The sequence below is a fragment of the Callithrix jacchus genome, chromosome 10 (assembly GCF_049354715.1).
Source record: "Callithrix jacchus isolate 240 chromosome 10, calJac240_pri, whole genome shotgun sequence".
Lineage (NCBI taxonomy): Eukaryota > Metazoa > Chordata > Mammalia > Primates > Cebidae > Callithrix > Callithrix jacchus.
In genome coordinates, this window is record NC_133511.1 from 91,938,624 (window position 1) to 91,957,649 (window position 19,026).

General features: G+C 33.7%; 2 protein-coding genes across 7 annotated transcripts in view; one reads left to right on the forward strand and one right to left on the reverse strand.

Moving 5' to 3' along the window:
* ANO3 (anoctamin 3) overlaps positions 1 to 19,026 on the forward strand; it is a 436,084-nt gene that overhangs the window by 349,772 nt on the left and 67,286 nt on the right. For all 6 annotated transcript variants that reach the window (XM_054242186.2, XM_054242187.2, XM_078339269.1 and 3 more), the window contains one exon: positions 747 to 807. In XM_054242186.2, coding sequence (XP_054098161.1) covers positions 747 to 807 — 61 coding nt within the window. The remainder of the gene's footprint in view (positions 1 to 746; positions 808 to 19,026) is intronic.
* Positions 96 to 14,409, reverse strand: MUC15 (mucin 15, cell surface associated). Its single transcript, XM_009007849.5, has 4 exons — positions 13,519 to 14,409; positions 6,496 to 7,228; positions 4,182 to 4,331; positions 96 to 2,296 (listed from the first exon to the last, which is right to left on the reverse strand). Exons 1-4 carry the CDS (start codon positions 13,594 to 13,596, stop codon positions 2,136 to 2,138), a joined length of 1,122 nt encoding a protein of 373 aa, XP_009006097.2. The 5' UTR covers positions 13,597 to 14,409; the 3' UTR covers positions 96 to 2,135.

Consider the following 19,026-nt stretch of genomic DNA (forward strand, 5'->3'; position numbering starts at 1 on the left):
GGCCAAACATTTTTTGCCTTTAGTGTATTAATTTAATTTCTCTCACTAAGTTACATATATACCGAGGGCATTATGCAAATGCAAACAAGCAAAGGTAAATTGAACTAATACTTTATTAAAATCAAACAATATTTACCAGCCTTAAAATTGTATTCAATAACATTATAAAACTATCCATCCTTCTTTATGAAGTTTCAGTTAATATCTGATTAAAAAGCATTTGGTTTCATAAGTGTCCAGTGATTTATGAAACTTTTAAAACAAATTAAGATAGGATTGATTACATCTTATAGCCACTATTGGACCCATTCTACATTTTGAAAGACATGAGAGAATAGGGTAAGCAATTCAACTTCCCTACTCCTAGAAGTTTTGCTAACAGGAATTGTAACTAGGAATGCCTCACCTGAAAAACTAGTTTCATACTACTTTCATTGTAGTTTGGCAATTCATGATGTACAAATACTTCCACAGGGTGGTAGAATCATTTATAATCAGAAATGAAGGTGGGTTGTAAAGGGTATCAAGAGAGGAGAAAACAGGGTTAGTGTTGTTTCTTCACCCCTCCCCATGAGAAAAATCATGTGAAATAGTTGCAGGACCCATGAAAGGATTTAATATATAATATTTCCATATTATAACAATATGATCCTATGTGGGAAAAAAATCATAGTACCTGAGTGCAAGCAGTATTCACTGGATTATTTTATCAATTTACATGACTGATATTTCTGTTTTCTATTCAGGTGACATATTTGTTTGATAATGGTGGGACAGTCTTCTTTGCTATTTTTATGGCAATATGGGGTAAGTACGTTCTTCATTACCTTCTAGCCCTTATTTTCTGAAGCTGTCTCTGTGTTTCTATGCATGCAAACACACACGCGCGGGCGCACGCGCACGCGCGCGCACACACACACACACACACACACCATGAATCAATTCAACAATAAAGCCCCTATGTTGGTACTTGCTTTGTTTGCCCTCTCCTGCTTCTTTGGGGATTTAGCTCTTGATCTCATTCTCTAATCTCTAAAACCTAGACTTCCTACATCAAGGAACCTATTTTTCCTACCAAAGGTAGGTGATAATTAAAAACAAACTGAAACATACTAGTCTCCAAATTAAGGTTATATTATTGCTTGTGAAAGTGATGCTCAGCAAAAAGTTGTGTGTTTGATATTTCCATTCATCTTTTTTTAACCTTATGCTTCGCACATTTAGAGATGCAGAATCTATTCCATATATGATTGAACACTAATATATAATATGTAAGAAATCCTGTTCCCTTCTAACAACTTCAAACTGTACAAATTATGTACAGGTATATTCTTTGGTTAACTTTTTCTTTTTACCATGATTCTCATTGAGTTTTTAAGGCACCCAATAATTGAAGCCTAAGGTATATTTAGACAAGTTAAAATTCCTAGACCTTTGAATACTTTTAGAGAAGCTATTACTTTCCTGGGTAGGGTCAGCTTCCTTGCCATGGCCCTATTGAATGTTGTCATTATCAGCTTGGCAGCTTAAGGGGCTGATCATATGCATGCTGATAGAAAAAATCATAATGTACTAAAATACAGGTCTCTCATTTATATTGCCTCAATTTCCCAGTAATAGAAACTCTGGGCTATGTCCTCTTTTTAGCTTTAAGTCAAATTTTTTTTTAAACACCCTTTCAATTTTCCTCTAAGAAAATCCAATCCTGAATTACGGCACTAGGGCTTCAGGCAGAGCAGTAAGGAGTCAACTTCATTTTTTTTTTTTGTCCAAAATAAATGTAGTTTTATAAATTTTTCATAGAATAATTTTTACTATTAAATTATCAGGCAGGGCTATCATGGTGAAATATTTTTTAGTTTTATCTGATCTCACAAATATTTTCTAATAAGAAAATAATACTAAAATACAAATTAAGGCTACAGAATGCTTCAGGATGGCCAAAAATTGTAAAAAAGGAAACTTTTGGATGATACATCCTGTCTACATTTCTTTGCTACTGGTCTCTTGCTTTTATGATTCTCCTTGGCAAAATTCACATGACAGTAATCTTGTGTAACTTTTTAAAAGATAAATTTGTCAAAAGGCCAGGATGTAGATGACACTTGCTGTTTGACACCTTTTTCCTGTTAGTTTTATACTGACGTACGAAGTGGAGGTATGTCATCCATAGGAATGCCGTCATGTGCATTTTCTTGACATTTTGGCATGGCTGAATCATTCAAAGTTGGATTGTAGTAGCTAGAATTCCCAAAACTCACGTCATAAGGTTCCGGTGCATTGTCTAATCGCAGAACTAAAAAAGTAACAAAATAATATTGTTTCACAGTGATAGTCTGAAAGATTCGTGTTCAGGCATTCAGTAAGTTATAGGTATTATTCTAGGTGAGGAAATAAAAGGAATTTTTTTAAGGGCTTTTTAGATTTTAGTTTAAAATTTTTAAATACATAGATGTATTTCAAGCTTCATTTTTTATAAGACTAAGAGAACAGTTTTACTTCCGAAATTTTATTGTTGATGGACTCAAAATAAAGGAACTAAGGAAGAGACCGCTGTAGTATATCAATACCTTGTATAAAGAAGTGTAGACAATGCCTCATTGACTTTTGAATCTTGTGATTTCAGAGCCTTGTAAACATGTTCATAATTTGTCATTTCTGGTGTAAAATTTTTAAGTGAAGTCAGTAATTTTTAATTAATGTTATTATTTTACCAAATATCTTAATATCTTGATGGCTAACCCATGTAAGGTGGAGATAAAAAGGAAACATTTGTGGGAGGTTATATTTTCTTCTAATTGATTCAAGTTACCATGTACTTGAGGTTTTCTGATTGTTAATGTGGACGTTTAGTTTTGTTTTTAAACAAATAGTTATTTCCTAATGATCTTGAATTCACTTTCAAAGAAAAATTGGACATTTCAAAGTAAACCAGACTTGGTATCTTAAGGAACTACAAGAAGTGACTAATTATTAATTAAATGGTAATTTATTCACTTAGGTATTATTTGCTTATCTATTTATTCATTTAGCCATCTGTTTACAAATTGGCTCTCAGGAACCTTAGGTCTTTGGGAGATATATCTCAAGACTGTCTTTGAGGGGCAAAATATTTGTTGTGATTGAGTTATTCCTTTATGCCTCCATCACAGCAGTTTAGATTTTATCAATTTTATTGAGATTTTGCATGAGATTACATGTAAAGACAAGATTCTAAAGTTAAAATATGTTTGAAAACCACTGTTATAAATCCTATCCTTTAATTTTGAGGAATGGTACTTTTTGTTTTATATGAGTTCCTAGAAGCCCATAATCAGAATTCAGTGACATTTCTAATTAACAGATTTGATTCTGAATATAAGAAATATATCAGCCATATCTGAACTCATCAAACCTTAAATTCAGTAAGACTTCACCAATGAGACCCATCAAAAGCACTTAACTGTTTCTTATGGTGACAAGAATCTTTTGTGCAAACCAGAAAACAGTTGGTTTTTTTTCCCTGAAGTATAAAACTACAGATGAAACAGGCATTAGATTAAATATCAAATTGATATTATGTTATTAAAGCACAACTGAAAAATTTATTTTTAGTATATCTATTTCTCATTCATAGATATTATGGTTGGCCTTTTCCATCATATAAGTGGAAAATTTCTGAATTAAGGTACATTGTGACTTTATGTGTGCAAATTTGAAACTTTTAGATACTTTATTTTAGAGACTCATTAAGATGATTAATGGAGGGCTGCTGTATCTGTAAACTTTAAAAGAGCTTCAAATTAGAATCAATCTTTGTTCAAATTACTGCTACTTAGTGATCTAACAATGGCAAGGAATAGCTTTGTAGTCACTTGCTAACAAAACTGATCATTTTTTCCTAATGTCATGCCATTCATTATCTTCCAATTTTATACACATGTTTTAGATTCCTTGGTTATTATTTAAAATGAATTTTGAGGCAATGAGCAACAGTTCAAATGTTTTAAAATTTTACTCACACGTCTGTAATTATATTGGTTTTGTTCTTTGTTAAACATAAGGTGGATCAGAATAAGTCTTTAGTTTGTTCGTTCATATGAATTCTTTTGGAATTACCTTCTAGACAATGCAATAAACATTGGCATCCTCATTTAATTAAAACCACTGTGCCCAGCAGAAGTATTGAAAATAGCTTTTACCTGGTTCATTTCTGTCGTCATAAAGTCGCCGATGAGAAAATGAATCCGTTTTCCTTTTTCCACACAACAAGTAGCCAACAAGAGTAAGCAATGAGACACCCAGAATAGCACCTAAAATGGCCCCGAATACTATTCCTGTATTTCTATTTTCTACAGGACAAAAAAAATAAAATAAGGAAATATAAAATAATTCTTCAAAGAACTGAAATCTGCACATGTGAACTTTCCATATACCAAAGAATGTTTAACAATTTTAGATTGGATAATGATGTGCTTTGCACTCTCTCTCTCTCTCTTTCTCTCTGTTCGTGTGTGTGTTTTATAATGTACTATTTGGGATATATTAGCAAACATACTTGTTGATAAAACCACGCTTCTGATTTTTAATTACGCTGAAATATTTCTAAGTCTTAGCTTTATAACTAATGGTGTCTGGTTACCTATTAACATCAATAGTACTGAAATGTGGTGTGTATACTCCATTAAGATCTAGTATCAGTGTTGAACTTTAATGATGAAATTAACTTTGCACTTGTTTTTATAAATAATTCAAAGGTTAAAAGCCAATAGGAGTAAATGGATAATAGAAAATGAATTTTTAAAAAACCCCAATAAGAAGTCACTAAAAGGAAACAGTGTATCTGATAGAGGTTGTTTCCAAATACCACAAATAAACCAAAGCAAGATAACTTCACTGACTTGCACATCAAGAACAGTTGTCTATACCTGAGCTAAAGGGAGTTCAAAATTTGACTATTACTCTTTTCACTCAGAATCTTATTTGAAGACTAAGTTTTCAATAAACTAAATGTTCTCTGAACTAAAATTTAGTATATTTTCTCTACTTTTTTTCTTCTCTTTTCTTGAGATACTCATTAATTAGGTAGCCAAAGGGTCTTGCAGGGTCTGCAATTCTATATAAAATCTAATTCCTAAGAAAAATTAATTTTCATTTTGAGGTACAGTAAAATAATTACTAAAATAAAAGAAAAGCAAGTTAACTAAATTTTCTTTACATAATAAAGCAATGGCAGGAATAAGTACTCAGTATTCTCAAGATGTAAATTAGGTTTAGATAGACAAAAGAGAGGAAGTTTGTTTTTTTTTTTTTTGAGACGGAGTTTCGCTCTTGTTACCCAGGCTGGAGTGAGTGCAATGGTGCGATCTTGGCTCACCGCAACCTCCACCTCCTGGGTTCAGGCAATTCTCCTGCCTCAGCCTCCTGAGTAGCTGGGATTACAGGCACGTGCCACCATGCCCAGCTAATTTTTGTATTTTTAGTAGAGATGGGGTTTCACCATGTTGACCAGGATGGTCTCGATTTCTTGACCTCGTGATCCACCCGCCTTGGCCTCCCAAAGTGCTGGGATTACAGGCGTGAGCCACCGCGCCTGGCCAGAGAAGAAGTACTTTTTAAAAAATCTTTCTAATGGCATATCAAAGCATTTATAAATGTCAAGATGTGTTAAAATTATAGCTAAAATAAATCTATACATACAATATGTTGATTATAGTGTTATAAAAAGCCTAGATTTCTGAATCTAAAACTTTTCCTACACACTGGCAACAACATTCAAATAGGAATTTGTATATATGATTTGGTTTTTACATTATTAATATAATCCTTAAGTAAGCCACACTGGAAGTGAGTTCTTGGAGGAAAACAAACTGTTTATTAAAAAGGAATTTCAAGGTTGGGGGGAAATACATTTGACCTAAAAAAAACAAAATAGAAAAAAAGAACACTTAATTATCTTTTTTCATTTTATGGAAAAGCATAAAACCATTTTTATGTTTAAAATGGAAAAGCTAGACATAATCCTTAAATGAAACATAAAAATGTCCACATAATAAATTGTTTGTGATGGTGACAGATAATTTATAAATTTACTTACTTTGCTTGATTTTTTTAACTCATAAACATATATTTTTAAAGTTCAGTTGTACAGTATTCACATGAACATGTGAAATTTCAGGAAGTCTTTTCAAGATTCATTGAAAATTGTTATCCAGTATCTCGAAACTATACCATTGCTTCAGTCTCCATCCTTTCTTGACCTAACCTAACTTCACATTTTTTCCCATTGTCTCCTTACACTCCCATAGAGTAATGACTAGTATATGTTCATTAAAAACCTAAAATCACTTCACTATTTCTAGTAACTATAATGATCATCACTCAAATGTGAGAACATCTGTGCTATTGTATCCTCTTCTGTTTTTCTATCATAGTGTATTCCTTAGACTTAATCTGCCTGACTTATTTGGAGTTTCAATTTCACACAAAAGGAAAGTTAAATCCATTTATATTTACCTTTTTGGGGATCTGATGTATTTGGAAAGAGTTTTGAATTATTGGTGAATTTTAAGGTAGGCTGTAGAGTTGTTTTTTCTTGATAGGGGGTAAACCCAGCAAAGCCATCACTGTTTGTGGTAAGCCATCCACTTGGTTCCACTATCAAGGGGGTCACAGATGTAGAAGCTGGTTCTGAAGAGAGGATGCTAACTGTAATGGAACTGTTATCAGGAGTATTTGTGGTGTCACTGATCAAAGACCATGTGAATTTTTCTGAAGATAGAGCAGGTGTAGCATTGGGATGTGCTGAGAAGGGCAAAGGATCTTCATCTGCTATAGATGCATTCCAAGGCAATTTAGAAACAAAGCTATGGATCAAAGGAGGACTTGTAGAAATGGTGGATGTGGGTTTTACACTGCCGGAAGGATGCTCTGCTGACAAGTTACTGGAGAAATCTGTGATTCCATGACTTTTGTTTGATAGATTCAAAGGAGGGGAATGACTCGCCTTGAGATCTGAGGTGGTTCTATTTTCTTTTTCTGAGTTTAAGTTTGCTTTACCTTCCAAAGAAATAGGTTTATTTTCCATGGTTTTAAAAACTTCTGCAATGCTTTGTGTTGTGCTTTTATCTTGATTTTCTTCTCCATGGCTCCCCGATAGAAGTGAATAAAACAAAGTTGAAATCAACAGAATTTTGGCTAAGATGAACATTTTAGCCTTCTTTGATACTGGGTTTCTTTTTAAAGGAATCTGAAAGAAAAGAATCATCATTTGAATTACTTAATAAAATATTCTGAGTTTTTAGATAATTCTATATATTTTAAAGTGATAAAAGTCTAGACATAATATAGAGATAATAGTATCATATTTTTATTCCAAAATTGCTTACTTTTGATTATGTACTTAAACTAGTGCCACTGAGTACTGCTTTACATGTAATCTTCCTTCCTTCCTTCCTTCCTTCCTTCCTTCTAGGGAAATGCCATGCAAAAACTTTCTCAAGCCATACATATATTTCAAAGATCATTTAGCTTGGGAAAAGTTGGAAGAAAACCATAAACACACACACAGGCACACACACGCACACACACACACACACACACACACACACATATATTTAAAACATGTACATAAATTATTAAGTAAAATTTTAAAAATATTATAAATATAGACCATGTAAAGCTGGCTGATTTCATCAAACTATTCAAGAAAATACATTTTTTATAAAGATGTAATTTGAAATATTTATTATGAAAATGACATTACTGATTATACATGAAGTGTACCATATATTAGTTTTTTAAAGTTAGTCAGTTAGGAAAGCCCTTGAATAGACTTTATTAGTATCTAGTTTGAATTTGAATTTGAATGTATCCCTTTTTCACACTTTTCACTTCTTGATGTCCTTCTTGCTACTTAAACCTTAATTGGGGAGATTCAGAAGCCCTCTGGATTTAAGGATACTCTTTAATCTTACTCTCTTATTTTACAAAAGAAGAATATGTTTGGTTTTGTATGTGGAAAAATATACTAGATAATTGTAAATTGGGTCCTGATCTCCAATCCAGGCACACCATTCTGCCTCTTAAGTGTGGAAGTGCCATAATACATAAATAGGATGATATGGGAAGAGGTTTTGAAATCAGATTTATATTAAAATTCTAGTTTTTGTCCCAAAAAACTCATGAAAAATAACCATTATAATAAGCAGTTGCTTTATCATCATTGTAATAACCTAACTTCAGAGTGTCGTTCTGACGACTGAATAGGTTGACATAGGTCACTGAAAAAAAACACTTTAATAGATGCTAACCTCCATTTAATATTTAAATATAATAATATCTCAATAGCATCTTTTCAGTTACGAAGTTTACAGTATCATCTTACTTGATCCTTACAACAATCCCTTGATACGGCAATAATAGATTGTATTATGGCCATTTTACAGATGAAAAAACTGAAGCTCAGAGTGGCTAGTAACAGAAGCTGGTAAATGGAAGAGGCAGTATTCAAAGCCAAGTCAACTGACTCCAATCTCATTCGAGGCTAAAATTTGAAGTGCTTTTAATGGAAAATTTATTTTTTAAAATTTAGACTATTTTTTCTCAAGCAATAAAATCTGTGTGCTGATTTCATTTTCTTTGAATTGAATCTTATTTTTCACTAAAAGCCTCCATGCTGACTGAGAGAGGAAAAGGGAGGATGTGTGACTGTTGTTTCTTACTTCCTGTGTTGTCTGTCATTTCTCAACAGCTCTCTGAAATTTTTACAAATATTTTCAACCTTGTTGATTTTTCATTAGGATCTAAAGAGCTTCTAAACACTCCCCCTAGTTATGTGTTGGTTTTAAGCTGTAAGTCCACTTTTACATAATATATCTCACATATGATATAATTTAAATATATCCATAATACATATAATACTTTAATACATATAATCCTCCATGCCCTATGGTTATCACTTAAGAAAAGTCTACTTGAAAAGCAGGCAGACATATGAGAACATTCATAGTGGCATTATTTATAAGAGCCCCAAACCTAAGTGTTCGTTAGTAACAAATTGGATGATAAATTGTGGTATATTCAGATAGTGAAAATCGACAAGCTAGTGCTGCATGTGACAACATGGATGATAATCACAAACATAATGCACTGCTTAAAACACCAGTTGTATTATGTGATTTCATGTATAAAGTTCAAAAACAGGCAAAAATCTACAATGTTACAGGTCAGGAAAGGGCTTTGTTACCGGAAGTAAACAGATAGAATTGATTGGGTGGAGCATGGAAGGACCTTTTGTGCTGGTGATACTCTATTTCTCAACCTTATTGTGATTACATAGGTGTTTGTATTTGTGATCATTCTGTTTATTTGTATTTCATTCACTTTTCTGTTACAAGTGAGAAAATTAGATTGTATATGCATTTGTTACATCAGCTGCTTTACATGTTTTTTATTTAATGCTAACCAAAAATAAACAAATGATGAAGACGGGCCTGTTAATCACACTTTACAGATGATTAAGTGTTGCATAAATAATATAAGTAATGTATGCAAGGACATGCAGCTAGGAACTGAGAGGTAGGGTCGGGATTCAAACCTTGACATGTCTGATTTAAAGTTAGTCAGTACTCTGCCGGGTGCGGTGGCTCAAGCCTGTAATCCCAGCACTTTGGGAGGCCGAGGTGGGTGGATCACGAGGTCAAGAGATCAAGACCATCCTGGTCAACATGGTGAAACCCCATCTCTACTAAAAATACAAAAAATTAGCTGGGCATGGTGGCATGTGCCTGTAATCCCAGCTACTTGGGAGGCTGAGTCAGGAGAATTGCCTGAACCCAGGAGGAGGAGGTTGCAGTGAGCCGAGATTGTGCCATTGCACTCCAGCCTGGGCAACAAGAGTGAAACTTCGTCTCAAAAAAAAAAAAAAAAAAAAAAGTCAGTACTCATCTTTCTAATGTAAGTTACAAAGGAATATAGAATTTGGTACACAATTGCATTTTAGAACTTCTCCCTATCATTTGTTTTTTTAGTACAGCCTTCCAAATTTAATTATTTTAACAAGAGCAGTTTATAATTCCATTTTTTAAAAACACTGAAAATATAGGGCTTTCTATATTCAAAGTATCCATTAAATCCACTAAATATGGTTTTGCTCTAATTTAAGAAAGTCATAACAACTATTAAGGTTTCTAGATGGACATTTTACCATGGAGTTTAAAGATTAGCATTTACAAAGCGTGAATGATTATCTCTGGCACCTATAGTTCACCAACATTTACTTAAACTGATGCCTCACCTAGCAAGTTAAAAATATAATTTGGTTTAGTTTAAAAATAGTTTTATGTGCCATTTCAGAAACATCTCTCTCCTCTGTACTCTGCAAAGGTCACAGCAAACATAACGGTTCTTTTCATTATCTACTACAAGTGATCTAATTCATGAATTGTTCTTGGCTACTCTTTTCAACATTATTATATCATTTGATTTGTTTTCTCTGTACCTAGGTGTTTTGCTATTTTCTCTTCCTAGTAAAGTGGTCACTTCTTATGCGGGTAGAGTGGGGAGAATGTCCTTAACTGTTCTTCTAGTTTTCTTTTAATATTACATGGTAGACATGGCATTGAGTTTTCATTCCCTACCTGTAATGAAAATCTACATATCATTAGTCAATAAAGTGAATTCTCTTGTTCCTGTTTCACCTTTCCTGTAACATTGAACCATCAAGGGGATCTCTCCTTCCTTACCCAGCTTTTTATTGTAACTTTAAAATCTAGGGTATCAATACCACAACACATGCCAAGCAGTCTGTTACTGCCTATAATTTATCTCCTGGGAAAAGGAGAGAAAGGGAAGAGAGGGGTAGTTCAGTATGTTGTGAATACTATTAAATATTTCAGCTTATTCAGAAATTAATACAGCTACAGATAAGGCTTTTGTGAAGACAGTTTGTCTTGACATTGCTGTGGGGAACAAGTTTGCCTCTGCTACCTGGCTTCTAGGAAAGCCAGGTTACACCACTTACTCAGTTCCCTTTCATCTAAAAGTTGTAGAAGCAGCCAGGAATGGAAATTATTCGCTATTTAGAACCCTGCCATGAAATTTTGCTGGGGCATGGTCCAGGAGATTAGGCTTAAGTTTGACCTCATGCCAAATTGAACAAAGCACATTGCAAGCAACGAAAGCCTAATGGAGGTGGGGCAGCAACTCCAGAGGGCAACAAATATATAGTGCTTTCCTTTTAGCCTCTTTCCATCTCTGGAGTTCAAATATCTAACTCCATGTTATATACTTGTTTGATAAAGCTGAAAGGATGATGGATTACATATGGTGTACCTTGGTGTACCTTAATGTACCGAAGTTCGTCTGTCAGCCAGGTGCACTGTGGGGGCAGACAGAAGGTGAGATGAAAGAAAAGTAGAATTGCAGAGGGAGAGAAATCAGAAGAACCAGGTAACATGATTTCACCTCCTGATCTTTGCCTCTTTTTGCACCTGGGTGGTAGCTCCTAAGAGGAATTTTAATGGTATAAAATAGGAACAGGGTTAGGATCATCATAAACTTGAAAAACTTCTAATGGTAGAATTACTATAAAGTGAACAGAGAAAGCAAAGAGGATTTCCAGTTCCTTTGTGATATTTTAAGTACAGATTCTAAACTTTCCTGTACATATTAAAATATTTTTATTGTTTCTAAAATTTAGCTGGTTTTAAAATATTCTATCATAGTGTCACTGTTTTTAAACAACTCCTCTACACAGGGAGAGTGAACACAACTTTCGCTTCTTTGTTATTGGCACTGGAAGGTGGTTTCACATTACTACCTTTGTGTGAAGGGCTGCAGAAAGTGATGAGAAAAAATAAAAACAAAAAACACCTCTGGTCAGTAAGGGAAGCAAACCCGCATTCACTGTCCATATTTTTGCTTCCTCTTAAATCAGAAAGTCATTATTCTGTCCAGCCTCTCTGTTGAAAGTAAGTCATACTTATTTTTATACCAAGCTTTGGAAAGAAGAAGATGTCCTGGTTTATGTCAGGTAATTAACCTATGTAAGGGCAAAGAAATGCTATTCATTCTAAATAGAATCAAAATCAGAAATCCTAAATGGAATTATCAGTTCAGGTACACAGCAGGCATAGTATAAAAACATATTTCTATTATAAAGTCACTAATGAGTATACATTGGGCTTCCTTTTCTCCAAGTTGCATTTGATCATTTCTTCTTACAGATCTTAGGCTACAAATCAAGACAGATGTGTTTTGTTTGTCTGTCAAAGAAAACTCTGTCTGCCATATAGCTATCATCTCAGGAAGAACTTGAGTGTTACTCTGTTTTTTCCAATCTTGTACAATATTTTAATTTTTCTAAATGCAATAATAAATGAGGACATAAGACATGCTTCTAAAAATGCCTCTTTTATGAGGGGTTTTGGAAGGGTAACCAACTGGAAAAAGGATTGTGCCTGAGAAACTTAGTCCTCTTATTTTGCTTTTATTTGTCATAAAAATAAACAAAAAAGAAAAGAATGGCTTTCTTCCAAGAAAAAACAAATTTCAGAAGTCTGAGAATATTGTGGTTAAAAGGCTACAGAGAAACAGGAAAAATACACAGTTTGTCATACTACCTGCTACCTTGGGAGTTTTCAATAATAAACTTCAGTACTTAAACAATTAGTGACAACATCAAGCTTAGAAAGAAAATGTGTCTCTGAAAGAAATATTCTAGATAAAAATTTTCAAGCATAGGCTTTCCAGCCTTCTATATCCTATTTCACTGTCTATAGGAATAGCCTCTACAGATTAAATAGAAAGTGAATAAATGGAAATCAGCATTCCTTTAATAAAAAAAGGGTCTTATGTAACCACAAAATGAAAATAATTTTAAGAAACTTTACCACATTTTCGTTTCACGGGACGTTTTTTGTAGTAACTGATGTTAACCTTTTAGATTTCCAATGTGAGTAAGACCTGTACACATATTATGCTAAATAATTATATGTACTATAAAACAGTTTGCCAACTTTTAAATTAAGAAAACCTTTGACAAAGATGTATAAAAGCTTCTAATCTATTTTATTAGAAGATTTTTTTCCAGAATTATTACAATACTTAAAGCAAAAATCTCTAATACTTAAAGTTAAAAACCTTTCAGCACAAATGCATAATTTAAATCTAAGATTCAATTTATATTCATGCTGCCACTTCACTTTAAACATTTTGAAACCTGTACTAAGATCTGTCTTAAGGAAATTCTATTTCATAATCACATATATTTTAAATAAGGCTTTTATTTAACTCTTCTGCTGGTTCTGTAACATAACAAATTTGGCAGTAATTTTTAAAGCTAACTCATTTAAGAGTGCAAATACTCCTTTGGAAGGTAATTACTTAATAAAACAACTACTTGTCTTTACAAGGATTGCCATAGCTACTTGCCAGGCTGTTCTGTGGAAAGTTGAGACCACTGTGATTCTCTTAGGTAAATAATGGAAAAAGAGAGAGTAGAGAGAGACCGACCTAAGTAACCCAGCACACACTTACCTTCAGGTCTAGGAGGTATTTACAATCAGGAACTGAAATACCACAGTTGTCCTGTCTGAAATGAATTCTGTCGTGCATTAGAGGAAACAGATGGGTTAAGTGTGACAGTGTGGCACTGAGCAACAGAGTGCCAGGGAAACAAAATTAGGTGGGGCTGGCTGTATCTTGCTTGTGTTACAGAGCGCCCAGGAACCTGACTGACCTGCTTCTCAGCTGTAAGCATTAAGATATCACCTCATTCAGGCCTTTAACAACAACAACAAAAGCCCAACCCTCCAATTTTCATAGGTTGATCATTTTAACTCTGGGGCAAGGGAGAACTCTCATCAGCGATAGCAAAAAACGAAGCATCCATTTTTTTTTCTTCTAAGTTTAAAAAGGAGAAAGATTTTGGCAAAATCATCTGGTGTACCAGGAATTTATGACATGTGCTCATTCCCCTCCTTCTTGCAGGTGAGGAAAGCAAACAAGTCATTCCCTGCACTTGTTGCTCTATGCCAGCCCCACATTCTCCTAAATTATAAACAATTTTTCTGTACTCTAGTAAGTTGCCCTATTTGTAGACTTAAAGCCTAAGTAGAGAAAATGTAGCGGGGTCAGCAGTGAGTCATCTATTCTGAGGTACACTGAAATTGGGTTTTTGGAAAGTCCTACCTAACACAAGTGAATTAGTATATATTGGGGTCCCTGAGAAAGTGGTGAGGTGTTAACATTAAAAATAATCATCATGACTGAGATTTGGTTTCTTTCTGACCTTCAGGAGTTTGGAGAGGAACTGGGGCCTGAGAATGGCCATGTGATCCCCACTTTTCCTGGGAGCCTTCTCGATTAAGTAGTTTCCACCCTGTGCTCTCTCTGCTTTTACTCTCATTTTACAGGCTGGAGAGTTTCAGAAGTGCCCAGGTAATGCTTGATTAAGTACTAGAGTTGAATAACAACTTGGCATACTTCCTACACTTCCTTTCAGGGATTATGAAAGGGAGAAGAGTGAAACTGGGATCTTCTGCACATCAGCATTTGGGGATGGCGCCAAGTTCCGTTCAGCTCAATGTGCCTGAGGTTCTTACTTGGCTTCTGTTGCACAAGGAGATAGGTTTTCAACTGCTGAGTGAGAAAATGAAACTTTAGCTAAAATGCAAGAGCTAGTAAGCTTAGATGGAATGCAAAGAATCTGCCCAGTTAATTGACCCCAGGAAAGAACAAGGTAATTCTGTAGTTTTAAATTTTCTAAAGCCCAAAGGCCCCTTCAGAGTTCGATTAGAAATTAAACCAATCCCTAAAAAATATTGTCTCAGAAGATATCTAAGCTGTCTCTGCTGCGTTATAAGAAAAGCAGTTTAAATTTAATCAAACAGCTAGTGACCAAACAGTGGCTTAATAGAATTCAATGGTTTATTTTCAGATAAGCCACTTTTTAGGGAACAATCCAACTAAATCTATTTATGTTTGTAGTTAGAGAACTGAACATAATTGGGTGGACTGGGTGCCCCTTTTCCCTAGGCATTTTCCTCAGTATGTGTGGGAATGTCATTATTCTCTTCTGCCTTAACTGTAATAATTATGGCTTACACCAGGCATAAACTTTGCGATGCACTTTTGCTACAGCTCTCCGTTTTCACTGCCATAAAAGTCAGGCGAATTTCTCATCTTGCTTTTTCCTGAAGACGCTTGCTGTGGGCTCAGACTCCTATTCATTATTGCCCTCCTTACAAGCATAATCAGTTGATTAGAACTCACCCTATAGATAAACGTTATCCACCCTCACTGCCTTGACGACATCTGGAAATAAAGTTATAAAATGTAAACTGTGCATATATTTAATGCCTCAATTGTTACTTAGCTCATTAAGTTGTTTTTAGTAACTTTTGTTTACTCACCGGAGTTGGAGTTAAAAAGTAATTTCTACCCAGACAAACAAGTTTCACTGAGGTACAGTTCCAGATTCTAGGTAAGACCAATCCTACTTTAGACCTTTCTCCAGAGAAACTCCACAATAAGGGATAATTACCTGCATTTTCATCAGCAAAAACAGCTGAGATGACACATTGTGCAATACCTGTATAATTTTTTTCAGTACTTACCCACTATGGTACCTTTCATCTGGCACTCACCAACTGCTTTACACTCATTAAGTTTCACAATACATACTGGGAGGAAACCTGTTCCTAGTCTGTAACCTCTTCCTAGTCTGAAATGGTAGAACCACTCACAAGTGGAGTTTCCAGAACATGAATACACATTAATATCACTAGAGGATCTGAATACAAAACCAGACATAGCTTGGGACCACATCTCAAGTGAAATGAAAACATTGTTTTGGATCAAAAAGAGTATCTTTTTGTACAAACCCTATAGCATCACCCTATGATGCCGATGTCACATTTAGGGAATTCACATTGATCAAATTCACTGATAGCTCATTGAGTCTGATACAGGCTACAAATGGAATTCATGTTTATTTCCCCATAGGGACATCAGTACTTTAAGCAAAAAAGAAATATTTGAATAATAGAAAAATAAATTACATTGAGAATGTATTATTTGAGAGTATTTTAATGATATTCTTGATAAATAAAATATAATTTAATGGCTGGGAAATGTATTTCGGAATAATAACATTTCGTTTATTTCAGTATTCTATTAGAATAGAAATGAAAGGATTATTCTCATAACTGCTAGTAGTTATCATTCAAGTTTATCTTTTTTGTTAAGTAATATGGTGTTATAATATGATCTTCTTCAGTTAACTATAATGTTTTGGAAAGCTCAAATGTTCCATTTTGGGATTAAGGAAATTCTAGGACAATGCCCTTGGTTAAATAGAGGTTATGATATTATATATACACATATGTACATATACATACTTGCATGCATACATACATAAATGGTGAGCCAAAGAAAATTCCAAACCTGGTCAATCAACTAAAGATAACTTTAAAGGATAGATGCCTGTATGATTTTTGGCATTTAATTTGGCCATAATTCAAAGAATTGAATGATATGACTACAGAAAAATGTTGCATTTCTATCTATAACAGTGGACATGTTTTCTTAGTAAATACTCTGAAACATTATAAAATACATAATTAAAAATTCCATATTATGCCAATATAAAATACCAATTGAAAAACAAACACAAACCCTCTTGATATCCTTAAGAATATGTTTCTAACAAAGTCTTAGATTTTGTGTTTAATATTCATTACAATTTGAAATAATTATATTATTTTATTACTTCTGATAATTACTCAATTCCAATAGATTTTTAAGATAAGAGCCTAATGGTCACAAGAAATTTTAAAAATTTTAAACATTTCTATATTCATTTAAAAAATTATTTTAGAGTAGTATGACAAGATAACACTTTCAAACATAAATATATATTAGAAATATTTTGAGTAGAAATTGAATGGAGATAGATTTAAAGATAAAAATGGAACAATTTAAATATTGCAACAGATAAGTGCTTTTTAAAAGTATATTTTTAAAGAGATATAATTAGGTATAAAATACTGGTATAAATTTAAAATGTTCCTTTCATAAAGCACTATAAATTTTAACCTTTATAACTATTTAAATGTATAATGGAAAAGAATATTGAACAAGGAGATAAAATTTTCACAAAATTATTTTAGTGATTACACAATCATTTTCAAAACCACTGACATAATGCAGCTATGCAGCAGAGAATTAAATCAGACATTTTCAATAATTTCTAAGCTATTAAATTCAGAGAAATAAATCAGAGATTCTTGATAATTTCTAAATGTTCAATAATTTCTAATAATACTTTAAACTGTTCAGAGGTTTAAAATATTGCATTGCATATTTTTCTGTACTATTTAGGGTCTCACATAGTGTCCACTGTATCTTTTTATCTTCCCTTCCAGTTCTATCTAAACAAAAATGAAAAAGGTAGAGGGAGGGTAGTGTTGTTACAAGATGATGGGAATATTAAAAAAACAAACACTGCTTTCTTCTGAATGTCTCTTTTGCTGACATGATCATATGCCACACATGTTAGTAGGATTCTGGGGCTCTGTCTCTGGCTAGGTTTTCCAGATTTATAATCACCAAGGGATCAGTGTGCAGAGTAGAACAAGCTCAGGTTACCAAGTCACAGTTTCTTTGTTGAATCCTGGTTTTGCCACTTCATGGTTTCATAACCTTGGGTAATTGCCATCACATTTCCAGGAATTTTTTCTCATTTGTACAATAAAGAGAGTGGCGTTACCTCTTAGTTATGTGTGGGGAGTCAAGTTAGAATAGATAAAATAATTGTGTGTTATTTGACACTTAGTAGTCAAACTCAATTAGACTTCGTTAATTATAAATATAATAATTTTTATTTGGAGATGATAAAAATTGAAGCTTCAGTATTAGCCTTAATAAATGTTGAGAGGAATCCAACGAAGTGTACAAACACACATTAAATTATTTCGAATTTGCATCTCTCAGCACATTGTAGTTGCTCAAGAAATATTAATTTCATGAAAAATGAATGAGTGAAGTCTTTATTTTTAACTGAATTTTTCTCCACCAGAGAGCCTTTCTCTGATCACACTTTTTAAATGCCGGATATACATGAAGGGGGAATGGAAGCAGCAAACCACCTTGTTATGTATGTACCTATGCAACAACCCGGCATGATCTGCACATGTACCCCAGAAGCTAAAGTACAATTAAAAAAAATGAAAAAAACCCTGAAACCCTTTTTTCCTGACCTATCCTAACTCCTCTCTGCTGTATTTTCTTCATAGCACTTATTGCCATCTAACATACTGTGTATCTTATTTATGTAGGTGTTTCTCATCTAGTCACATACTAGAAAATTCAGCTCATGACAGTTTGCATTTTCGTCTGTTTTCTTCATTGCTTTATTCACAGGGTTAGACTAATGCCTGGCACAGAGCAAATGCTGGATAAGTTTATAAGTAAAAGAATAAATGAGTGAATTGATAAATGACTGAATAAATATCAATATACTTGTCAATCATAATAACAAAAATTATAGTATTCATGAGACATCTATAAGTTTCTTTTTTCTTCTGCTTAGAATATTTTTCTCATCGGCCCATTAAGATCTGAAGCTTGACTTTTTTTTTCACTTAAGAACATTCCTTGGCCACATTTATGATTGTGCATATAGATCCTTGAGCAGTTTTCTTTGGTAGGTGATTAATAATAGGAGCTATTTCACAAGAAGAGTTGGCCTTCACTAGAGATTCAGAAATCTTCTAACAGGTAAGACTAGAGGATATGGGATCAAGGATAGATAAGTGGGTAAATACAGTTTTGGTGTTTGTCATTTAGACGGAAAAATTGTCAACTGAGAGTGATGCAAGTATAGGTGTTGGATATTTTTTTAAAAGAAGAGAGAAAGTGGCCAGGTGTGGTTGCTCATGCTTGTAATCCCAGCACTTTGGGTGGCTGAGGCAAGTGGATCACCTGAGGTAGGAGTTCAAGACCAGCCTGGTCAACATGGTGAAACAAGATTTCTAGTAAAAA